The sequence below is a fragment of the Choristoneura fumiferana genome, chromosome 7 (assembly GCF_025370935.1).
Source record: "Choristoneura fumiferana chromosome 7, NRCan_CFum_1, whole genome shotgun sequence".
Lineage (NCBI taxonomy): Eukaryota > Metazoa > Arthropoda > Insecta > Lepidoptera > Tortricidae > Choristoneura > Choristoneura fumiferana.
The window spans coordinates 9,074,763-9,099,554 of NC_133478.1; the positions used below are offsets into that span (position 1 = coordinate 9,074,763).

Consider the following 24,792-nt stretch of genomic DNA (forward strand, 5'->3'; position numbering starts at 1 on the left):
AGGTAAGGTACAGACAAGGTACAGACAGATGTCATCATGAACATCGGAGCGCCCCAGATAAACAATTCACTGACATTCTTAACTAAAAACTTTATGAATGTTGATATTAACCCTTTTGCTGACCCAGTTGCATTCGTCGGAGATATTTTGGAGTGTGGTGTGTAAGGTTGTTAAAATGAAAACACCATAGTATTAGGTATCTATTTTATTACTTTGCGTTAACTCGTCTTAGCCTTACAACAACTTGAACATGACCGTAAGTATTGTCAGTCGTGTAAGTGAGTGTTCAGTGCCCTTAGTGTAAGTTTTCGGTTACAAAATACGTCTCGATCGCGTTCGCGTTAAAATCTCAATTTATATGGAAACACGAACAGCGCCTCTAGCGGATCGTTTGCGATGTTCGTGTTTCAATATAAATTGAGATTTTAACGCGAACGCGATCGAGACGTATTTTGTAACCGAAAACTTACACTAAGGTTACTGATATTTTTAAGCAACTAGACTGCTCCGATTTCGAAGATAAAGACTGATAACACTGTGTAAGTCTGTGTAAGCATTCGTAAGTATAATTTTTCAATCATCATCTTCATCTCGGCCATATATGTCCCACTTCAGGGCACAGGCTTCCTCTAAGAACAAAAGGGCTGGGGCCGTAGTTCCCACGCGTGCCCAAAGCGGATTGGAAACTTCACAACCATTGAATTTCTTTGCAAGTGTGTGCAGGTTTCCTCACGATGGTTTCCTTCACCGTAAAGCTCGTAATACATTTCAAATGTAATTTCACGCATAAATTTCAAAACCCCTCAGAGCTACGAACCCGGGATCGAACCCACGGCACTCTGCTTTCAGTATATTTGGATGAAATTCTATAATTGTTATTTATCACCGTGTGTATTAAATAAGTGAATTTAATCATAACATTCGCAATTGTTTTTTTTTTCTGTAAAAGACAGAACCGAAGGTAGGTAGAGTCGTTTACCTTGTACTCTTTCTCCAACAAGGCTACCTGTTTCGCCATCAGCATCTAAGTATTGCCGCAAATGTTATCTTTAGGTACGTAGTTAACCTACTTCCACCCTGTAACCGTCCAGCAAGGTGTCAACCTCACAATAACTATTCAGTGCTCGTTATCGTCAGCGACGCGTTTCCATACAATTAGAAGCCATCGTCATCCCATTAGGTCGATCGGTGCTCGTCGGCCCTCGTACGTCTCCAATTCAGCTACAGTGCATGCCACAGAACTAACTATAATAAGAGAAATGAAAGTGTTATTGTGTGTATTTTCTTTGTCTTCTTTACACAGAATATATTCTTAAACAGGTCATTTTTCATAATGCCCGGGCATTATGCAAAATGGCCAATATGAGATGGAAATTTGATATTAACTATTCAAATAATTAAATTACCCGGGCATATTACATAATGTCTAATGTCGTAATGTCTATTCGTGTTTATAGATGCATTAACCGTAATAGAAATTATCGTTCGTTCAGTTTGACGAGTACGATCTATGTTTTAATTATTTGCTCTTGTTAAAGGGCCAACACAGTATAAGGGTTTTTAAGCCCGTGTCACATTTCTATTCTTCTTATTATTAGGTCTATGGTGCATAAAGTGAGAGCGTAATCGGTTCAATTGACGCGGTGTGCGGATACCCTAACCCTGCATCCAAACAGGGTTGTTGCTTCAATTAATAAAGCAGAACTAGGTTGGCAACGCATCTGCAATCCCCCTGGTGTTACAGGTGTCTATGGGCGGTGGTGAGCTCTTACTATCAGGAGACCCACTTGCTCGTTTGCCATCCAGACGAATAAAATAAAAATAAAAACTTATTTTTTTATGAAAAACATATTAGGTAGGTATGTAGCAATTGAGTGACCTCGCACCCAGACGCCTTCAGAACACCATCATCATCATCACCAGATTCCCCCCTTTAGGTAAAGATGGTAAACAGCGCTACGCTCGCGTTAGGCACCTCCGCGCTTGTTTACAGGCAGGATGGTCAATCTAACTCAATTTGCGTTCATTGTGACGCACAATCGTTAGTCGCTCTTCAGGGAACAATCACCAATCATGCGATGCGTAACTATAAAAGTTTGACGCCCCTTCGGGTGCTGTAATAGCAATTACAAGTTTAACAATCTTAATTCCCTGAGACAAGGGGTTCTCTAACCAAGAGAGCGGTAAAGGTAGTTTTCCCTGTGACGAGTTCCTCAATTCCTGTAGGATACCGATGGCTGAAGTACCTATTACTAATCTGCTGCGTAATTTGTCCCTACACCTACTTGTAGGTACTATTATTTATTCTGTCTCTACATGTACTTTCCATGCATCAATAAGACAATCATCACAAGTAATTTTTAGGGTTCCGGAGCCAAAATAGCAAAAACGGAACCCTTATAGTTTCGCCATGTCTGTCTGTCTGTCCGTCCGTCCGTCCGCGGCTTTGTGCAGGAACTATCAATGCTAGAAACCTGTAATTTTGCACGATATAGGTATGTACCTAAACTATGCCGAGAAAATGGTATAATTATCATTATTATATTATTATATTTAGCCTATAACTGTGTCCCACTGCTGGGCAAAGGCCTCTCCTCTTGACTTCCAAATGTAGCTCTGGATAGGGTATAATTAAAAATTAAAAAAAAATAGTCCCTGAGCAAAGCCGCGGACGGACAGACAGACAGACAGACGGACATGGCGAAGCTATAAGGGTTCCGTTTTTGCTATTTTGGCTCCGGAACCCTAAAACTAAAAAAAAAAATTTTTTTACAATTCCTCCCTTAGACGTAGTGGGGGTGATTTTTTTTCTCATTCAACCCTATTTTGTGGGGTATCGTTGGATAGGTCTTTTAAAACCATTAGGAGTTTGCTGAGACGATTTTTCGATTCAGCGATTTGTTTGCGAAATATTCAACTTTATAGTGCAAATTTTCATTAAAATCTAAACCGGTAGGTGGAAAATTTTGAAAAAATTCAGGATGGTAGTAAGTATATCAAACTTTCAAGGAAAACTATAACGGTTAAATTTGCTTGAGAATTATTAGTATTTTAAGAGTAAATAGCAGCCTAAGGTATAAAATATACCTAAACTATGGAAGATTCCGTATAAAATACGAAATCCTTAGAAAACTATTAATTTTTTCATAATGGCTACGGAACCCTATTTCGGGCGTGCCCGACACGCTCTTGGCCGGTTTTTTTATTGAGATTGACAAACTGATCAATTTTGAAATGATTACTTTTATTATCCTCTGTCCAAAGAAAATGTACCTACCTAAAATAAAATAACTACTTAGGTAAATCCGAAAGTACATAAGATTAATGTCCGAGTGCTCGACACGCTAATGCCCAATAGACGACACCCTGCTGTCATCTATATTACTAATGACAATAAGATTAAAGATGCCAACTATCGGGACAGTGACGAGCACTCGTACGTTTACCTTAAATAAATAAATAAAATAAATATCACGGGACAATTCACACCAATTGACCTAGTCCCAAAGTAAGCTTAGCAAAGCTTGTGTTATGGGTACTAAGCAACAGATAAATATAATTATATAAGTAGATAGATACATACTTAAATACATATTAAACACCCAAGACCCGAGAACAAACATTCGTATTTTTCATACAAATATCTGCTCCGACACGGGAATCGAACCCGGGACCTCAAGCTTCGTAGTCAGGTTCTCTAACCACTAGGCCATCTGGTCGTCAAACTTCGGTCATATCTACAAACTTCTGTCATTTTTTAATCAATGACACCTAGTATAAAATATCATCTACTCCACATTGAAAACAAAACGGCGAAATGTTCCCAGTCCGAGAATAATCACCTTTTTCGTATTGCAGCTCCAAATGGTATTTCCATTGAGCAAATGGCAGCCGTGCCGCTTTGTTGGCAGGCATTACCTCCGGATTGAAAGGGCGCTGGATTTGATATCGTACGAAGCAGTCGTCTGTGAATAGAATACCTGTGCGATACAAAGAACTTAGCGATATTGACGTTGCCATATCGGAGTTGGCAGACGGCGCTGTCGTATGATGAATGGATCTAGCGAGAGCTAGGGTAAGTAGGGTACTGCTGTAATTTGTTCATTTATCGAAATTTAGTAAATCCTTTTTTGTAGAGTAGGTATGTACTTATAGGTACAATCACCTGCATCCTGTATTAATATCCGCCACAATGGAGCGTGCAAAAATATCTGAGAGGTCCTACCGGCCCTAGTAAAAGTCTTACCAGATATTTATGCACGCTTCGCTGTGTTAGATATTGATGCTGGAAACGACTGGACGCTATACTTGGTTTGGATTTAACTAAATGTAAACAAACTTGAGCTGCCAGATTTGTTATATTCAAGGATTTTAAACATTTTACTTAGGTATCTATCATTGTAATACAAACTAGACTAATGCATTTCAATACAGAAATGTAAATGTTAAGATAGTTTAATGAGGGAATTTAAATATTTATGACACCAATTGACGTTGTTTTGTTTCATCATCATCATCCCAGCCTATATACGGTCCCACTGCTGGGCACAGGCCTCCTTTCAGAACAAGAGGGCTTGGGCCATAGTTCCCACGCGGGCCCAGTGCGGATTGGGAACTTCACACGCACCATTGAATCGCTTCGCAGGTTTGTGCAGGTTTCCTCACGATGTTTTCCTTCACCGCAAAGCAAAGCTCGTGGTAAATTTCAAATGTAATTCCGCACATGAATTTCGAAAAACTCAGAGGTGCGAGCCGGGGTTTGAACCCACGACCCTCTGCTTGAGAGGCGACAGGTCAAACCACTAGGCCACCACGGCTTTTTGTTTTGTTTACATTTAGTTAAATACCTATCCAAACCAAGTATAAGTAGGTAGTTGACCTCGTTATTTAGGTACTTATCATTTACTATATAGGTACTTAGACATTATACAGAATGCTGCAGCTGGTAAATCTAAAATCGCCTTTGGCTCAAAACAGCATACTTATATAGGAAACTAACGACAATTATTAACTCCTTTTGTCCTTGGGAAGCAGTAGCCTTGAATGTTTTTTTTTGCGGAGTAACCATTTTCATGTCTTCGAATGCAACTCGTCAAAGTTAGTGTAGGTACACAAGCTGTGCCATACTTGTTAACCTGCCCTCATGTAAAAAAAAATTAGACGAGCCTGTGGAAACTGAGTTGTTACGACGCCACGCCACTGTTAGCCAGCAATTATTTCTTGTGATTCGTGTTTTTTTCATGCCAGCTATCCTACCTTCATACTCAACTCACGTGATTAGTTTTGACACCGCAATAAAACCTATCTCGATCTCGTATGACATCTAAAACCCCCACTATTGTCATTTTTGACGCAAAAAATAATGGGAATGAATTAACAATTAGTAAAATTTAACTGTAATCCTGTGCCTTTTTCGACCTATGTGGCATCAAAATTAGTAAAATGCACCTGTTGGGCGACATTGAATGTGAAAAATGCTACAAGCCGGTCGGCCGGCGCCTTGGGTTGTTCGAAGCCAGGGACGACTATGAATGCTACACAGAGAGATACGTCAAGTGCTTCTGGGGACTCTGCGACCGCCGCCACTCCAGCCACGCAAGCATTCTTTCAAAATCTGACGGGAAAGGTTCGTAGAAGTTGAATTTTAAGAGCTACGACATTACACCTTCGTTAGCCACCCAAAGGGACAACTATAAGGTGGCTTCCACAAGGCGCGGGCGAGATTAGGTATTGCTTTATTTTAGGTACAGTCAGCAGCAGAAGTGGATAAGGGGTTGTGGTGCTCAAAATAATCTAAGCACTCTTGTTATATTATTATCTTGGCAGTAGAGTTGTGTGTCATTTTGAGCACCGTAGCCGCTCATCTATTTCTGCTGCTGACTGTACCTATAGGGTGCTATAGGTGTAGATGTAGACGCACTTAGTGTCACCAATTAACTAATTCATTTTGCGTCTCGGTTCAGTACCCCTAGTGTAAGTTTTCGGTTACCAAATACGTCTCGATCGCGTTCGCGTAAAATCTCAATTTGTATGGAAACACGAACATCGCAAACATTCCGCTAGAGGCGCTGTTCGTGTTTCCATATAAATTGAGATTTTAACGCGAACGCGATCGAGACGTATTTTGTAACCGAAAACTTACACTAAGGGCACAGCTATTCAGCGTTTTAAACCGATGCCTCAAAAACAACGACGCTCTTATACCAAAATGCTAGAAGAAATAACATATTTTTAGTCTCGACTATTTCGATTACCGAAATTTTCATCAAAAAATATTTAATTTCTTTCTCAATTTCAGTAATAACAGTTCAACCAAAACGCCAGGAATTACGATACAAGAAACAAGTAGCCGAAAATTTTATGTAAACAAATTTCTAAGTGACAACCCAAATTAATCTCAAAACTTTATTTCATGTATCATTAAAGTGATAATCTGTTAAACTATTCTGTGTTTCATTTAACACTTGCCGCACATTCATGTTGATCCGCGATTCCTTCATATAATCTCGAAATTTGGTCCATACTGAATCTTTATAGTTCTTGTTCATTGAGGACACTAATAGTGTTTTATCTGATATAAATCTTAACAAGGTATCATCATCACTTATCAAGCAAAGATCTTCTTTGTCATCCCATGGTGATAATTCAGATGACAGTATTTTAGGGACAGCATGGTAACAGAGTCGAGCCTCTTTAGACATGATCATGACATCGCCACTGTTGACTAAAATGGCTGATGGTTCTCTAGACTTATCTTTACCACCAATGAGGAATATTGCTGTCTGGCCAAAACTGCAAACAAAGAGAAGAGATTTGATTATTATTCGATAAAAGTTTAACCTCTTCACTGGCACAAAACAAAAAGTGACGTGGTCTGTACACCGCAGGAAAACCAGCAACAGATCAAATTGGTTTTTAATTCCATTGCAGAAGGATTAAGTTTGAGTTGAATGGTGGTCATCAATTCATTATCAAGCACTCCTTTGAAGCCAGATAATATGGACATTGCAATAGAAGTGTTAGATGAATGTGACCATTGAGTCTCTCAATGAGACTGGCATAGACACACAGGTGCACAATCGAAAAAAAAAAAGTTGGTCATGTATAGATGACCGTGGCGTGTGATGCTGTCACAACTGGATGACTCTGGCGGTGAAGAGGTTGAAATCATTGTTCAAATACTCCTAAATTGCATTTTTGTTTTACATACCTAAATGAAAACAATGGGGCTTCCAAATTGACTTCAGAATGGTCTGTATGAGCGGACAGGGTGGAATCCATGTGGTAATAGTTGACAATAGCTGCTTCTGCTCTGAAACAGCTATAGCCCAAGTACTTTGCCACCACATCTGACAGTTCTGCTAAATCTTCAGGAAATGGTGTTTTGTTTTCGTCTGTGTATATCTAGAACATACAAAGTGTTTTAAAATTAATCTGGGATACTAACCCCCTGCTGAAGTTTGATTTATTAAATTGCTTTCCCAAAAGCATTTTTCCTTGCAGCAAAATTCTTTTCACATTTATTCTCAAATGCGATTTAAATTATTCATCTTTTTAACAAAATCTGTTAGTTAAATATGGGAGGTAAATAAACACAAAAATTATAAAAAGCTTAATGAAAAATCACTACTTGAATAAATATGAATAAAATTTGTGATGTAGAAAAACAGTGATGTGATTTTTTTTTTAAGACAAACGTTTCTGTGAAAATAATGCAAGAAGTTGTTGTTAGTTTGTCTGAACCCCTGCAAATATTTTTCAGGGTTTATTAATTAAGGTAGACAAATCTTTCAATATGCTAATGTTCAAAGGTGTACAGTGTCTTAAATACACTAGCTTTTAAATCAAAAATTCCGATGAAAATATGTTTACAGATGTATTTAGTCAGGTCAAAATTTTCAAAAATTTTACTTGAGAAAAAAGTTATCCATAGTATTGCTTTCCTTTTGGTGGATTGTGCAGCAAAAAATACTTCCCTTTAACCTTTTCGACACCACCAACTCATATATACTCACTGCAGGTTCCATACCAACAACCTATATATACATCCATTACTTCAATGCAAAAGCAACCTTCGTTCAGTTCAGCCTGGCGTATGGGTGATGTCTTTTGTATTTGATGTGGCGGGGAAAAGGTTAAGGGCTGTTTCACCACAATTTGATTAATTTTATTTGACGGCTAAATGTGATGCCGTCTCTGTCTATTCTAACAAAACAAACAGGGACGGCATCACATTTATCTGTCAGATTAATTTAATCAATGGATGGTGAAACAGGAGATTAATGTTAATTGAAGACTTTCAAGTGTCATTTATCCTTTACACAAACTATGAGAATGATGTTTTATGGATTCAAAACACAAAATATTAACATTTTACTTTTGTATCCCAGTTGTGGTGGTATCCCAAAGTAGTCCATCTTAATTTCTTCTGTAGTTGCCTGTTACACTGTCCAGTTTCAAAACATTTCGCCCACCAATCTGGTAACAATGTTTCTATATCAATATTTAACTTATTGGGTTTCCTGGGATATGTCTCCAAGCATTTTCTGATCCAATACCTTTGTCCCAGAGCTGTGAATGGGTTCTTTATTAAGAATAATCCAGGGTGGTCGTGAAAGGAATATAATTCCCACTCATTGGTTTTTCTTAAACCTAATAAGGCAGCTCTGTTGTCTTCTGTGATGTTTGACAGGGTCATTTTAGAAACCTGAAAAAATATGAAATAAGAACAGTTCTCATTAAAAAAATTAGTACTTAAATCAGACATAGCTTCGTAAAGATTAATTGTATTCAATCAAATTTACCTTATCAGTGAGCTTACTGGGATCAACTAGAGATATCACGTCGTCGAAGGACGGCTTTGGTTTATTAGACTTGTAGTATTTAAATATTCCCTTGAAATTATCTACACTTTCCATTATTCACTAATATAACAGCACACAATAACACACGAATTAAACGTCTTCTTAGTTAGAACTGGCTAAATAAAATTAATATCTATTTATTTCCATTGATAGACACAGCAAGCAAGCAAATTTTAATGACAATGACAAATTGGGCACGACGATTTAATTTTGTAGGTATTAAGTTTATAAAGTATAATTGTTCCAATCCCAATCGTTTATTTAACTTTTGACAGCTCGAGTACTAATTAAAATAGTGATGTCCTGATGTGTTACTGATTCGATTTCTTTTAACAATCGATTTTATTCATGAAGAAGTTTTAATCGATTTAACACATTCATTTTTATTTTTGCTCAACATTTTGCATTGTTTCATAAACATTCACAGGTGTTTAAGTTACTTTATCTTACATATTGAAATAAACCATTTATGTTAAGTCAATTATGAAGCGGCATAACTGGACGCGGCAGCGACGCCAACAAGGCTACTACGAAACTCGCAACTCGAAGTTCATATCATACCGTCCCCCTCGCTCTCGTATTAAATAGTATAAGTGTCAGAGGGACCGCACGACACGAACTTCGAGTTTCGAGTTTCGTAGTAGCCCTGCAGTTTGTTGTCACTCACAACGAGACGCCTGTGGTAGGTATAATTAAAAATAGTATTACAGTGTCTATTTTAGTTGTTTTAACTTTTTAATCCCTAAAGGCATATTAATGTATTTATTATTTTTAAATGATTTTGATATAAAATCACAATAATTATAAATGTATGTTTTATTTATAAAATCGATTTACTTCAAAACGATTTTTATAGTCTATGGTCATTCATTACGAATGGCACATCACTAAGTGGGCGGTACCCGTCCATGAAGAACGATATTCTCTGTAGTACAATGTACCGAAAATTATTGTATAACTTCACGTGCGTGATGTGATCTGACAAAAGTTAAATAAACGATTGGAACGACAATAAGTCAGATTATAGTTAAGTTTTATTTATGGATACTTTTTTCTTAATTAATATTGTTTTCTCTTTAATATACTTAATAAATTACTTTAATGACAAAAAATAATGACAATGATAGCATCCAAAGAGTATTGTAAGATAGCATCTCAAGATGGCACCAAATCACAGATTACTAATAGTAAAGTACTCTGTGATTACTAATATGTAGATCAAATCAATAAAATTGACATGACAGCACGCACAGGATAGTCTGTGATCCTACCTATCCTATCCCGCAGGGCTACTACGAACTCTAAACTCGAAGTTCGTATCGTACCGTTCCTCTCGCTCTCGTATTAAATAGATTAAGGGGCTGTGTCACCATCCATTGATTAGTGTTAACCACAGTGTTAACTGACGGTTAAATGTGATGCCATCTCCGTCTATTCAAACAAAACAAATAGAGACGGCATCACATCTAACCGTCAGTTAACACTAATCAATGGATGGTGAAACAGCCCCTTAGTGTCAGAGGGACCGCATGACACGAACTTCGAGTAGAACAGCACTCCCGAACTGCGGGGCTCTACGAAACTCGAAACTCGAAGTTCGTGTCGTGTGCTCCCTCAGCAGGGCCACTCCGAAACTCGAAACTCGAAGTTCGTGTCGTGCGGTCCCTCTGACAGTTATACTATTTAATAAGAGAGCGAGAGGGACCGCACGACACGAACTTCGAGTTTCGAGTTTCGGAGTAGGCTGACACTTACACCACAGTATAACAAGTTTTCCCTACAATCGTGCGAGCCGTGAGGGGTGAGGCGCGGGTGGGAGGAGCCCCAGCTGCATAATTCGCTAGCCGTTCTTAGTAGCTTGGGACAAGTCTTCTAGCGCTATCGCGTTTTTTAACATTTAAATTTATAATAAAATGTATTATGGTGCATACGACATGTACTGTGAGTGCGTGCAAATCTTCATCTCGCATGAATAAGTCTCATCTATTTATATAATTATATTTATATTTATTATTTTTTTATATAATTAAATTCAATAACAGGAACTTTTAAGTCCGTTAAGTCTAGAAACCGAATATTTTGTAGAAAAAAATTGTTTTATTTAATTACAAAAATAGTATACTTAAGTATTTTGATCTTTCTTACCCCTAGTAAGTATGTCACACCTAATTCATTTTGTTTTATATAATTTCGCAAGGCCAATATGTACCGATTCGTAAAAGACATCTACCTTCCAAATTATAAATTAGTGACAACCCTTCCTTGCTTGCCTAAATACCTATACAGGCTGCGCAATATCGCTCAACTTCAAAGGCGTCGGCCTACTGTAGGGAAAACTTATTATACTGTGCTTACACTATTTAATACAAGAGCTGCTGAGAGGATCTACTTCTAAATTCGAAAATCGAAGTTCGTATCGTACCGTCTCTCTCACTCGTATTGAACAGTAAAGCGTCAGAAAGACGGAACGACACGAACTTCGATATTCGTATTTCGGAGTAGCCCCGCTGTAGCTGCAAATACTGTTTTACCTACGGTATAAAACGTTTGGATGGTAATAATTTGGCACACACTGCCAAATTGACAAAGTGTCAATGTCATTGTTGAGAACTCCATGAAACCGATCTGTATTTATTCGAAATTTATTAGTTTTATTATAAAATAGATCTGAAATAATATACTAATCTTTTAAAAGCGTAAGTGTAATACGGATCATTCAGTTTATCTTTCGAACAATGAGTAACCCGCATGATACTAGCCAGCCAACAGAATGTATGAGGGTAAGAAAACCAATCATAACGTTTTCTTGAAGCTCCTGCTCTAAAGTATTGGCTGGAACCTGCGTATTACCTTAGCTATTGCCGCCAAGTGTTCGTTTATATATAAAGATTTATTTTTCAACTATGGAACCAGAAAATTGCATTTTCTTCTAGTAAGGTCATGTATATGTATAGTTTATAATCATTGTTATTAATTCGAAGGAAAAATTGCAACTTAATTAGTATTGTTTTTTTTCAATTTCAGGATGATGAAAACGCAGATGGGAAAACTAAGCTTAGAAAATGGCTGAATATGAATTTCAGAATTGAAATGACAGATGGAAGGGTCCTTATTGGTGTTTTTCTATGTACAGATCGAGATGCTAATGTAATACTAGGTAAGTTACTTATAGGAACTTGGTAGAAAAAAAAACTATTTACCATTCAGTTCAGTTCAATTTAGTAGTGCTGCCAATAAGTGTGGAACTGCCAATCTTAAATTAGGTTTAAAGTTGGATTTATTTTTATTAGTATATACTTTGATTACTTTATTTACACAATTGCAGTCTCAATTTTTTTATTTTGGGCCGACAAGATTAAATAACTGACCTCTTTGCTGAGAATTCAAAGGTTTTGTTAGAGGTTTTGCTGTTGCAGGTGTCCATGGGCGACGGCAATCGCTTACCATCAAGAAATCCGTTTGCTTGTTTGCCCCCTATTCTATAAAAAAAAGAGGGTCACTACACTGCTAAAAATTTACATGAAATTGATTGTGTATGTTTGAAATTCCAGGAGCCTGCTCAGAGTACCTCAAGAGCAATGATGGCGAAACAGAAGAGCCTAGAGTGTTGGGCCTAGTCATGGTTCCTGGTCGACACATTGTCTCCATACAAATAGATGACATGACAGCACAACGCAGAAATGCTAGCATAATGAATGACTCTATGTGGCTTTAATTGTTGTAAGTGTATTTGTAATTTTATTTTAAATAAATTTTATAATGTAAGAAAATAAAAGATTCACAAATTTCTGAAAGATTTATTCAATTCAATGCTACTGAATGAATATGTTCAAATTAAACAATCAATAAATGTTTGTACAATTTCTACTTCCATATATATATTTTTAGAGTCATTAGCAAAAGGGTTGTAGTTTTCACCTGATTGACCTGAGGACTTTGATAGCATTTCCGTCAAATCTCTTCTTAGAATTGGGATTCCACTTTCAGGTTCTGATAAAACCTCTTTCAAAAAAGTTGGATCCAATAACATTTTCAGATAAATATATGGATGACGTATTGTGGCTCTCTTCCTCATATTGCTACAACTAATAGTAATTAAATTTCTGACATCTTCATCTTCATCTTGCAATAGTATAACTGCAGACTTAATTGTATTAATTTTAATAGAGTCAGGTAGTCTACTGAATGCAGTTGTCAGTTCATTATTCGACTGTGCTGCTATGTGTCTCATGTCCACATCTACAGTTTCAGGGTCACATAATGATAAAATTATGTTAGAAACAATTGTCAAATTATTTTCATCAATCTTACAAGTAATATTTTTTGCTACGAAAGGCAACATGTATCGCAATTTATATGATTTGTAATTACTTTGTACCGCTTCCAGTAAATTATCATTATCAATACAGCAATTAATTTTAAAGTATCTTGATATTTCGTGAAGTATGCGCCATATTGCACTGCTATTAAATTTTTGATTGCATGCTAATAATAATTTTGAGGTCTCACAGAATGGATCTTTAGGGAAAGCTTTTCCAGATTCAATTTTCTGCAGAAGGATTTCACAAAATAATTCAAATTCATTTCTACTCAAAAAGATTTTTACGAGTTTTGGTACATCTTTCCATGCAATGTTTGTAACACAATCTTTAATCCTTGCATTTGCCCAACTAAATATTCCAGGTTCATAAATATTGGAATCTAATTCTGCTAAAGTACTTTCCAAATTATCTACTGTAATGCTTGTGTTGGCATTCACAAAAATTTCTTCATACAATTCTCTACACAAATAAGAATGTTTGCCATCACTAAGCTTATTCTTAATTTTCTCCTGTAGTTTGTTGAACAGAGTAGAGTAAACTGCGTCGGTATAATATTTGTAACAGTGCGCTGTTAAAATGAGAATTCCATGAAAGTAGTTTTCTGAGACCCAGTCGCGTTTCATGAAAAAATTGTAAATATCATCAAAGGAATAAATGTTAAAAATGGACTTTGCTACTAGCCGTCTTACGGTCAAGACAGGGCTGTCCAATAAATTTATTAAGCTCTGCAACAATATATCCTCAGATGTTTTTTTTACAGTTGCATCGCTTGAGAAATTATATCTCATTGCACTATTAGCCAACATATTCAATATAGGGATCAAAATGGAATGTGATAGCACTTTATCAGATGTATTAACATCTCTTAGTTGGTCATTAATATACTTCCATAACTCTGGGGAATGTGTTCGCAACTCATCACATGCAACCGTCGCAATAGTCTCGTCGCCAGTACCAGATGCTTTCTTTTGGCCAATTAATTTAGGTACTAAAGCACCATACAGTTGAAGCGCAGCATTCCTGAAATTTAATTAGATTGATATTCAAAACTTGTGAACTACCTACACATGAAGGTAAATCTGAAAATTTCATTAAAATTAATATAGGTAAATACCTTATTTGCCAATGTGAGTTAGTTAGGTTGTCGAATGCGAGCTTTGCCAGTTGCGGAGAATAGTACATTACGTCTGAAGCAATACTGCTGTCTATCACTATTCTTGTTAGAAAGTGAATGTAAATAGCTTTTGGCAAATCTTTTTCATTTTCAATATCTGTGTTCTCCTGTAACTCGCCAGGCAAGTCTTCAGACTGGCTGCAGGTTTCGAGTATCATGTTCATGAAGTAGTGGAACAGTGGCTGTAAAACATACAATCCGTATAATATAGTATCTTACTGACACTAGTTATACCTTGTGTCTGAGCAATGGTGCTAATTACAATAATCTTACCTTTCCCTTTTTCAAATCACTGGTAACTATTCTATGAACCATTATAGACAAACCAGCTCCTCTTCTTGTAATAGACACCATTTTGCTCGCTTCCATTATTAATTCTTTTAATTTTGATTTAAGCAGAGCATGTGGAATGTTAGATATATCTGAATTCTCAGGTAGAGATGTCAGGTACTGGATGGCTTGTCCTGTATGTACATTACAAAGTATTGGCAGTGTAGATAAAAAAAGCTGGTCAAGTGCGAGTCGTGCTTTCGCGCACAGAGGAGAGTTCTGCATGTACGGTCACAAGCATTAATTTGAGACCCATTTCGTCAAAAAATCCTTTGAATTGTCATACAAAATGACAGATTCCCAAATTAACGATTGTGACCGTACTTACCACAATATTAAGAGTTTTACAAAATTATTTTAAGACCATAATAAGACCCTCTAGACTAGACCATAAGACCTCTTATAAATTTCCTGTATCCAAAAATTTGGCAAAATTTGTTTATTTATGGTTCTTGTCTGTGTTTGGCTCCCAAATAAATTTGGTTAATAGGTTCAGTAAAAGAACAAATTTGTTGTGACCGTTAGACAGACAGACATTAGTAATCTTATAAGGTTTCCATTTTTCTGGTTTTGAGGTTCAGAATAACCAAAAACAATAAAAAAAAATAAAAAAGTGTAACTAATTACCAAGAGCAGCACCGGCAGCTTCAATAGCACCTTTATGACGCGAACTCTCCAGGACTCGTGTTATTATCAATAAAAATCTTTCAATATGTGTCTCTTGTTCACATTGACGAATCATAAGTGATGCTAAATCACAGCACGCCTAAAACAAACAGTATGCAGCTTGAAAAATGTTTACAAGCAAATAAACTAATTCGAAAGACTTCCAGTTTATCTACATTACCTTCACATTTAACCAGATGCAGTTTAAGACAATTTGATGCATTCCAGATATCTTTGTGTTGTCTTCATCTTCTTTGGAGGTAATACCAGAATTGTCTATAATCTTCTGCACCATGTCATTAATTTGAGAAAAATCTGAACTGGATGAATTTTCATCCCATGCAAATTGGGTTGAAATATCTTCTAAAATTCTAAGAAGCTCGAGTATATCTCTATCAGGTATCGTCATTTTATAAGATTTACAATCTTGCACTTCTAACACAACAATCAAAATCGCAATGAAAGAGTGCAGTTGTTTTCCATTTTCTATTGATTCCAAAATATCTGTTTTCAAATCATGTTCATTGACCAGCTCATTGGAAGCAAAAGTAAAAATATCTTCTGTGGTTTGAAATGTTGCTTGTTTTATTTTTTCTTTCAACAGTACATTAGCAATCAATTTGAACATGCTCTGTCCGCAACTGATTTCATAGAAAAATTTACCTCCTATACTTTTCAGAGCCTCTTCTATCACAAGATTTAAAAGCTCAGGTTGCTTGAATACAGATGAGTAGTAGTTTAATAGTAACTGCACAATATTTTCTCTTACATCATCTGATGGATCATGCAGCAAGCTTATCAAGTTCCTTATAAAAGTGTCGTCTGATAGTAACCATTCTTCATTGTCAATTAACATACTTAGTAATGTTTTCTTACTAAGCCTTGTATCATTATTTTTATTTTTGGGGATATTAATGGAACTCTCCCAAATCACACTGCATATTTTCACACTAGTTATTTTTCTTTGGTAATTACCTTTCACATTCAGATTCGAAATAACTAGTTCTTGCAATTCTTTTAAGAATTTTTTCAGACTTTCCGAATCAAACTCTTTACCAGTTGCAAAATTACTTATAACTGCAGAGTGGATTTGTAATAAAAAGTTTTTGAGGTTGCTTAGCATGCCCTGCCTTAACACAGCACAATCTGAGTTAACGTTGTTTCTAAGATAATTCAATACAAGATTATATTCTGCTTCATGAGGCAAAACAGTTTGTCCTTGAAAATCACAAACAATCTCGAAGGATGCCATCCTTATGTTTACATTTCTATTTTCTATCCCAAGAATTATCATTGCTTCGACATATTTGTAATCAGAACTGGCATGAAAATTTCTTCTGATAACTCGCAACCTGTTACTCTGTTTCAACACATGTAGAGTATTAAACATATTTCGGCTAAAATCATCATTCTTACATGAGTGAATAAGCAACTTTATTAACTGTGGGAACTTATGTAATGTTGCCATACACCAATAGTTAATAAAGTTTTCTATTGCCTTTATACATTTACCCTGCAGAATATTGTGGACAGTATGATGAAATATTTGAACCCAACTGTCTTCAGTGACTAACTTCTTCAAAATAGCATAATACATGTCAGTCCCCGATGAAACCAAACCAGGCTTATGTAAACTGCTTGATAAGCCAATAAGCCAATCACTTTCAATAACAAGGTCAACAATATTTTTTGTACTTTTTGTTATCATGATGGACAACATCAAATACTTAGCCTTGTTCCAGTAAAATCCATTGACTTCCTTCAATGTTGTTTCAAAGGTATTTTCATCCATGAGAGATACAAGAGTTTGAAAAATTGTTTTGTTCAAATCCCTGACTCCTGTGATAGGGTTTTCCCAGTTATGGTTTACTAAATTTAGCAATTTGACTTGATTTTTGAGGTTGAAAATGCAGCTTTCCAAGGATGTTTTACTAACTTTCTTGAAAGAGCTGATGGTCTTGAATACAGTAAATGTGTTCCTTGAGTAATCATATGCCAGCTGAACCAGTAAATCAAAAGCTAGGTTCAAAAGAATTCTTAAACAATCATCATGTTCCCTGATGGGACAAGTTAGAAAATTGGATTGGAAAATTCCATACATCATAGAAACTGTTACTGTTGTCTTTGAACTTATTAATACATAATTTTTCCTCTGCTCCAATTCTTTCTGAATAACTTTTACAACTTCTCCTAAATAGAACTCCTGTCTTCCCGTTAGTGATATGACTGTATAGAAACATGTTGCACAAAGTAACTGGTCATCTAATTTCATTATGCCTGATTGCAAATGAAGCCAAAGAATTTGTGCTACTATATCCCATGGTTCTTGTGTACTTTCAATCACATGATGCTTCTTTGCAATGACAAAAACTTCCTGCAATTTATAAAGGACTGTGTAATTTTTTTGTACCAGTGTTCAAAGCATTCAGTCATTGATTTAAAATATTTCACTATCATTTAAAGAAAGATAATTTATTTATCAAACATGAGTTCCTATTTTCTAGCTTTATTCTGCCATGGAAGATAAAAATTGGCTAGCTCTCTATCCAAAGGAAATTTGGAAGAATCCTTTCTTTGGGCCTACACTAGCTGACGCGGTTTGCAAGGAGTGGACGTCTATTTGAAAAATAGTATGAGCAGTGCTAACTGCGCTGCGCGCATTGTGTGCGATGCATTTTACCTGTACAGTCAAAACAAATTGAATCATGACTCAGAGTAGACCTTTGTGCTACTAAATGTAATGTCAAATACCTACCTACCTACCTATAAAGATAGATAATTTTGCTGATTAATATATCATCATCCCAGCCTACATACGTCCCATTGCAGGGCACAGGCCTCCTCTCAGAATGAGAGGGCTTGGGCAGTAGTTCCCACTCAGACCCAGTGCGGATTGGGAACTTCACACACACCATTGAATTGCTTCACAGGTTTCCTCACAATGTTTCCTTCACCGTAAAGCTTGTGATAAATTTCAAATGTAATTCCGCACATGAATTTCAAAAAACTCAAGAGGTGCGAGCCGGGATTTGAACCCACAATCCTCTGCTTGAGAGGCCACAGGTCAAACCACTAGGCCACCGTGGATTAAAATATACTTGCCTGTATTAAAGAGCTAGTAAGCGCATTTACTCCAAGTAACTTTTTAACCAGGTCCTCCATCTTAAATACATCTAGTTTTCATGTATTGTGTCTGCAATAAAAGTTTAATATCATTACATCACTGAAAATTGGCTTAAAATGGTATTTTTCTCATTGAAAACTTCCCTGTATATTTCATGTTCATCAGAATAATATAGTTCGTAGGTCTGGCAGGTAAATTAAAAGCCAATTCAAACTAAAAATAATTTACTATGAAAATCTAATATTTACAATGAAAATTTAACAAGTTGGTATAAATTTCTATTGTGCCTCTTTGATAGGATCATATCCTTCCTTCTGCATTTTCTCTTTAAATACATTAAAGTCCCGTTTCCTGTCAAAGTGTGAGACCCACTGTGTGGGGCACGACTTTTCGAATAGCTTCCTAAGTTCCAAACATTCTTTAGGTTTAACTGAGTTGTCTTTTATATTCTGCTTATCTAAACATTCCCAGTAACGATCCCTGGAGTCCCAACAAGTCTTTCTTTGCTCTCTGTCAGGAAAAGACATCGTTCGCGATTCTATTAAACCTAAAACGGAAAGTAAACAATTTTTGAAAGAACCTCTAGAACATGATTATGAATAGCACACCCCCTTTAATTCACGTGTACTTTAATAAGCGAACAACGATACTTACTCAATGCTAATGGAAAGCTGTTATTGAAAGGCTGAGTAGATTCCAGTGGATATAATTAATTTTCTCGTGTATCCTCGCAAGATTCACACATCTAATAAATAACCTTAATAAATAACAGTACTGAATCGAACTGACAGGACTGACAGACAGAATGAAAGGAAATCGACGGGTCGATTTTGATGCAATTGTGACAGCTTCACACTTACGACATTATGTTTGAGACACGTTTTAAAATGTTTTTGAATACTTGTTTACAACATAACCATAAAATCATTCAAGTGTTCAATGCAGTTCAATGTTTCGGGTGATACTATTTCCCGGACGTACAAGACCGACATGATATTTTGTGACACGCCCCATAGAAACTCTTGTCAGTTTGACACCAGTTTGTAGGTTGGTTGGTTGCTTTTTTAGAAAAATATTGCTCTGTCCATTGGAGGACAATTTTGCCAGTGTCTAGTAGGTTTTGCCGTTGTACGGTAAAAAAAATCTATAAAACGAAATATGAGAGGTAATGATAGATGAAGGATGACAGCGCGAAATATCGGGTCGGTATTTCCATGTCGGTATTGTCCGTGACGGTAAATAGTGTCACCCCAATGAAGCCCCAATGTTGTTTCATTTTGGTTTCATTTCAGAAAAAAACACAGGACGTAAGATTTGTACGTTTTACCAAAAAAGGTTACTTATTATTAAAACTACTTAATTATTTTACGTTATTGAGAAATTTATCTAAATCTTGAACGTGCTTATTTTTTTGTGATAAGCTCATGTGTTTGTTCATAAGAATCGGAGTAATCTTAGGAAGTACTTACTGAAAAAAATGTCAAGTAGAAAAAAACCTATTAACCTATTTCAGAATAAAATTTGTTAAGTTCCCGCAGGTAGTTATCAAAGTTATGGACATAAGTTATATATATGTACTCTGTGACATAAGCGAGTACTTAATAAATAAATAACATACTTCGGTCCAAATCTATCTATCTATCTATATAAATATTAATCTATCTATCTATCATCTTCTATATATATTATATTATTATTATATAATACTATTATTTATTTATTTATTTATATAAATAAAAACTAGTGAGCATAGTATGCACACGTTTTATACCTTATAATAATATGCGTGTCAGCAGGGCTACTACGAAACTCGAAGTTCGTGTCATACGGCCGCTCTGACGCTTATACTATTTAATAAGAGAGCGAGAGGGACCGCACGACACGAACTTCGAGTTTCGCTCTTTCGGACTTCGGTACCCAGGCAAAACACCTGCCTGGAGAGAGATCTCTCTATTGGAGCCTTTTCACCTCATTGGCCTCACTACTTCTCTTTTATGCTTTTTTTAGGGTAGGTACAATCATGATCAACAAAATGTCCCCTAGCTGTAGATATTTAAAAAAAATGCCCGACTTAAATTTGAAGACATTAAAATAAATGGACATAAAATTTTCTATGTACTTAGGTCAATAAAAGCTAAGCTATGTACTTAAGCCATACGAATAAATAAATGTACCTACTTAGGTTCTATGTAAGTTAAATGCATATATATATTTTTTTGATATTAATTTTAAGTAAGTACCTTCGTTGATATTTGCTCAACTAAAAGTAAGTTTTTAAGAACAAACGTAGGGCCTACGTAGGTAGGATAGAACCAAATTAATTCAAAGATTAATGAAACCAATTTTATTTTTTAACCTAAGCTAAGCAGTATATTTTTTTAGTAACAAAAGTCATAACATAAATGTAGGTTAACTCTATCTATCTTTATATCCTTAAACGAGCAATTCTTGTTTATTTATTGTTTTAGTATAGGTAGCAGTATTCCGAAAATTTCAATAGGTATGTATTAATAAATTAAAGGCAAACAAAAGGCAATTAAAGAATCTGTTCACTCCCTCCAAAATATACTTAAAAAGATCTTAATATTTTTAAAAACACTTACCAAACGTCCTCCTCAATATCACATCAGTTAGGCACCCTGATGTTCTTCAAAGACGTAATAAAACTACAGTCTAAATCCACTTTGACTTGAGCGTAGCGTTTTGCGAGCAGTTAGATTTGAAATTGGACTTACAATTTTATAACTACCTTCATTGTGATTTATTATATTTGTTAAATAATCTGTTAAATCCGTGTCACACGGTACAACTGGTAGCCCAACCAATTCTGGTTAGTTGGTTTTTCACTTCATTTAATAAGGGCTTAAAACGTAAGCTACTCGTATTTGATAAATGGTAGGTACCTTATTAAAGTCTAAATTATTCCCATAAACAATGTGGACAGAATTTTTATTTAATAATAAATAACAAACGCAGAAAACGTTATTTTATTTTCATTTTCAGGGTTCCGTAACAGGGGTCCGTAGATTATCAAACAAAACCCTCTTAATGTCGCTCGCTACACTGTCCGTCCATCCCATCCATCCGTCTGTCCGTCATAGGTGTATCTCAAGAACCGTTATAAATAGACAACTGAAATTTAACCATTTACTACTTAAATTAAATAAATAAATTTCCACTACAATGACAAATAATATACATTTAATAAAAAATTGAGAGGGACCCCAATAAACGTATATAATGAACCCACACTGCGTTCATTTGGCTTAGAAACAGGGCTCTGCTAACACTGGATTTTTATATATATGTATACCGTAATTTAAAGCGTATGTTTTCACATAAATCAAAACATACGCTGTTGGTCTGTTTGTCGTACCCCCGTTCAAAACGTTTTAAACAATTTTTAAATCTAAGAATTTGAAAACCGGGCAAGTACGAGTCGGCCTCGGGCACCGACGGTTCAGTATAAATTTGTAGGTCCTACCTAAATATTATTTCAAATTCTTAGATTTAAAAATTGTTTACGTTTTGAAGGGAGGTAAGACCAACAGTCATCAAAGCATGTAATCTCTAATCCTAGGGAATGTAGTGTACAGCTACACTTCTACAGGACAGGAACGATAGGATACCTACTAATAACTTTATTTATTTTTATTTATTTTAAAAATTAAAATTCCTTCACAAAGTCTGAAACGAAATCCAACTTGTTCAGTGTAAAGAAATGAAAATGGGACACTCCAGTTTCCGCTGTCACATCTTTCAAAAGTTTCTTCACAATGCCACGCCCTGGAAAGTTTGAATCTTCCGAGTTCCTCACTTGTTCCAATAAGTCGTTGGACACTTTTACCCGGCAAAAGTTTATAAACCCATTAAGTTGTTTCAAATTTTCATACAGAAATACCCCCGGTATTATAGGCGCGGTAATTCCAATTTCTTTGCAACTTTCTACAAAGTTTTTGAATACAACCTTTTCGAAAAATGCTTGAGTTAATATGAAGTTGGCTCCACTGTCCATTTTTTGTTTAAGGTTTAAGAGTTTGTCGCCCTTGTGGTCCGGGAAGCCGGCTACTCCAATGCAGAAGTAATCTCCGGTGACTGCTCGTATGTAAGTAATCAACTCTTGGCTGCTTTTAAAATCCGATGCCGATTCATCGTATTGTTCTAAAATGCAAAAAAAATCATTACATTAGTAGTTTGTTGAATCAGGCGTTACTTTGCGGAGGTCCTAGGAGGGCTAAGTCCATTACTAAGAGGCTGATAATGATGATGGACGGTGATGAAGAAACTAACCGCCTAAGTTTAAATACCTACTTATATGAACCATTCTCTTCACCTAACTTCACACATCTTCTCTCGACTTCTTCTTTTCACTTAACTTTTTACCTATATAAATAATTAGGTAAGTACCTAATACCTCTCTATGAATAGGTCCATTTAGATAACTTCTTAATGTTTTTAGATTTACTCACCTCCTAAGATAACAAATAAATTGCAAATATTGTTATCTTGAAACACTTTCAATAACTGGTTCAAATATTCTTTTCTCATCATGTCACACGACATGTGCATCAGCACCGACTTCTGTATGCTTCTTAAATATTTGGCTATCCTTATGGGACCAATGTCCAGATCTTCACATTTATGATACTTCGCGTGCCATGTCACTGAAAAAAAAACGGGCTCCACGTTCAGATTGTCTATATCGTCGTATAAAACATCTGGAGTAACTTCAAACGAATACGAAAAACTATTGGACTTTAACATATCCGTGATTTTGACGGGAGAAGACATGTTTATGCCGCGCAACGGTTCACAAAGATAACAAACGGTTTAAATGTTAGATAATTTGTGTGTAAAATAAAATGATTAGTGGAAAGACGTTGCAAGCACAATGTTTGCGCCCAACTGGCATATCTACGCAATGTGATCGTCCTAAATACCAACTCGATAAGGTGCCGATTTAAATAGCAGAGCAAACACCCAGATCTGTCATCATCATCATCTCAGCCTATATACGTCCCACTGCTGGGCACAGGCCTCCTCTTAGAACAAGAGGGCTTGGGCCATAGTTCCCACGCGGGCCCAGTGCGGATTGGGAACTTCACACGCATAATTGAATTACTTCGCAGGTTTGTGCAGGTTTCCTCACGATGTTTTCCTTCACCGCAAAGCTCGTGGTAAACTTCAAACGTAATTCCGCACATGAATTTCGAAAAACTCAGAGGTGCGAGCCGGGGTTTGAACCCACGACCCTCTGCTTGAGAGGCGATAGGTCAAACCACTAGGCCACCACGGCTCACACCCACCCAGATCTGTACGTACGTAAAATTAAAATCATCTAGTTGTCACTCACTGTAGAACTGTTTCAAAACAAATAAAGTTTTGACTTTCTTAACTCTAAAGACGTAATAGGTACCTACCTACCTACTTACTTATTATGCGGTGGTTCATGCAACAAACTTAGAACAGTACTTACAGTATTCAAGTAGTCAAGATTCTCGAGTTGAAGTGTCCCAGCGTGCTGATTCTTTTTTAACCGAGGAGGCTCTATGTTCCAATGTTTGTATTTTTTTATGTATGTTCACCGATTACTCAGTCAATTGTAGACCGATTTTCAAAATTCTTTTTTTATTCGTAAGAGCATTCTTCTGGGGTGGTCCCATTGTCACCGAGTCAAGATCTGATGATGGGATCCTAGGGAAATCGAGGGCAAACCTCAAATTTTATAGGCACACCTATGGCGATTTTGGCATTTTTAGCATTAAGATAAGCATTTACATTCAGAAAGTAATTATCATTTGGTAAACTGGACCTGATGAAGAAGATCGTAGATGACCAATGGAACTCGTGAAAGCTAAGTAGGTAATGCTCGCTCGTCTATAAACGATCATGATTAATATACCTAGATATAAGCGACGAAGAAAAAGCTTAAACTTAATGATTCGTTCGAACTGATCTGATGCTGAAGCCAGAAGGTAGGCAACGGAACTCTGTTATAAAACAACGCAACTAAGTCGTGTTTGGGCTTATTAATGGAATCGTTGTGAGATGTACTTTGGCTACGAATCACTAAAAAGTCAGAAATATAGAAAAAAAATGACCTAAACAAATGGAACCGACTACAAAAAAAACATAAAATAATTTTCTACCAGTCTGAAGTCGGTGCCTCAGCACGAGCCAGCAGGAGTGATTGAAGCCCAATATACTCCAAGTAGTTGTAGGTGAGTTAGACGATTATAGGTCCACTCATGCTGGCTCGTGTGACTTCAGACTGGTAGAAAATTGTTTTAATGGTTTTTTGTAGTCGGTTCT

At 36.2% G+C, this 24,792-nt stretch overlaps 4 protein-coding genes across 7 annotated transcripts; 1 reads left to right on the top strand and 3 right to left on the bottom strand.

Moving 5' to 3' along the window:
* Positions 1-6,391: 6,391 nt before the first annotated feature.
* On the bottom strand, positions 6,392-9,235 carry AlkB (alpha-ketoglutarate-dependent dioxygenase AlkB). Its single transcript, XM_074089718.1, has 4 exons — positions 8,805-9,235; positions 8,378-8,707; positions 7,211-7,404; positions 6,392-6,792 (listed from the first exon to the last, which is right to left on the bottom strand). Exons 1-4 carry the CDS (start codon positions 8,916-8,918, stop codon positions 6,411-6,413), a joined length of 1,020 nt encoding a protein of 339 aa, XP_073945819.1. The 5' UTR covers positions 8,919-9,235; the 3' UTR covers positions 6,392-6,410.
* Positions 9,236-11,356: 2,121 nt separating this feature from the next.
* Sbat (LSMD1 domain-containing protein Sbat) lies at positions 11,357-22,585 on the top strand. Of its 2 annotated transcripts, XM_074090078.1 has the most exons (4): positions 11,357-11,644; positions 11,889-12,021; positions 12,416-12,584; positions 22,508-22,585. In XM_074090078.1, exons 1-3 carry the CDS (start codon positions 11,600-11,602, stop codon positions 12,577-12,579), a joined length of 342 nt encoding a protein of 113 aa, XP_073946179.1. In that variant the 5' UTR covers positions 11,357-11,599; the 3' UTR covers positions 12,580-12,584; positions 22,508-22,585. The 2 variants fall into 2 exon arrangements, with proteins under 2 accessions (XP_073946179.1, XP_073946178.1); XM_074090077.1 differs by lacking the exon at positions 22,508-22,585 and having other exon boundaries at positions 12,416-12,652.
* Positions 12,648-21,199, bottom strand: LOC141429649 (cytochrome c oxidase assembly factor 6 homolog). 3 transcript variants are annotated; one of them, XM_074090072.1, is made up of 7 exons: positions 21,084-21,199; positions 18,459-18,549; positions 15,538-17,730; positions 15,318-15,456; positions 14,634-14,824; positions 14,301-14,542; positions 12,648-14,206 (listed from the first exon to the last, which is right to left on the bottom strand). In XM_074090072.1, exons 2-7 carry the CDS (start codon positions 18,516-18,518, stop codon positions 12,694-12,696), a joined length of 4,338 nt encoding a protein of 1,445 aa, XP_073946173.1. In that variant the 5' UTR covers positions 18,519-18,549; positions 21,084-21,199; the 3' UTR covers positions 12,648-12,693. The 3 variants fall into 3 exon arrangements, with proteins under 3 accessions (XP_073946173.1, XP_073946174.1, XP_073946175.1); XM_074090073.1 differs by lacking the exon at positions 21,084-21,199 and adding an exon at positions 19,135-19,412; XM_074090074.1 differs by lacking the exons at positions 12,648-14,206; positions 14,301-14,542; positions 14,634-14,824; ... (2 more) ...; positions 18,459-18,549; positions 21,084-21,199 and adding exons at positions 18,688-19,027; positions 19,135-19,406.
* LOC141429651 (uncharacterized) lies at positions 21,777-23,484 on the bottom strand. The gene is made up of 2 exons (XM_074090076.1): positions 22,950-23,484; positions 21,777-22,641 (listed from the first exon to the last, which is right to left on the bottom strand). The coding sequence occupies exons 1-2, from the start codon at positions 23,269-23,271 to the stop codon at positions 22,148-22,150; spliced, it is 816 nt and encodes a 271-aa protein (XP_073946177.1). The 5' UTR covers positions 23,272-23,484; the 3' UTR covers positions 21,777-22,147.
* Positions 23,485-24,792: the final 1,308 nt, after the last annotated feature.

Bases quoted from the DNA above. Each gene is read 5' to 3' on its own strand.
- AlkB (XM_074089718.1), bottom strand. From the start codon at position 8,918: ATGGAAAGTGTAGATAATTTCAAGGGAATATTTAAATACTACAAGTCT. The intron at 8,708-8,804 runs GTAAATTTGATT...ATATTTTTTCAG, and splicing joins CCAGTAAGCTCACTGATAAG to GTTTCTAAAATGACCCTGTC. The intron at 7,405-8,377 runs GTAAAATGTTAA...TGTATGTTCTAG, and splicing joins ACCACAACTGGGATACAAAA to ATATACACAGACGAAAACAA.
- Sbat (XM_074090078.1), top strand. From the start codon at position 11,600: ATGAGTAACCCGCATGATACTAGCCAGCCAACAGAATGTATGAGG. The intron at 11,645-11,888 runs GTAAGAAAACCA...TTTCAATTTCAG, and splicing joins AGCCAACAGAATGTATGAGG to GATGATGAAAACGCAGATGG. The intron at 12,022-12,415 runs GTAAGTTACTTA...TTGAAATTCCAG, and splicing joins AGATGCTAATGTAATACTAG to GAGCCTGCTCAGAGTACCTC.
- LOC141429649 (XM_074090072.1), bottom strand. From the start codon at position 18,518: ATGGAGGACCTGGTTAAAAAGTTACTTGGAGTAAATGCGCTTACTAGC. The intron at 17,731-18,458 runs GCAAGTATATTT...TATAAATTGCAG, and splicing joins TTACTAGCTCTTTAATACAG to GAAGTTTTTGTCATTGCAAA. The intron at 14,207-14,300 runs GTATTTACCTAT...ATTAAATTTCAG, and splicing joins AACTCACATTGGCAAATAAG to GAATGCTGCGCTTCAACTGT.
- LOC141429651 (XM_074090076.1), bottom strand. From the start codon at position 23,271: ATGTCTTCTCCCGTCAAAATCACGGATATGTTAAAGTCCAATAGTTTT. The intron at 22,642-22,949 runs GTGAGTAAATCT...TTTGCATTTTAG, and splicing joins TTTATTTGTTATCTTAGGAG to AACAATACGATGAATCGGCA.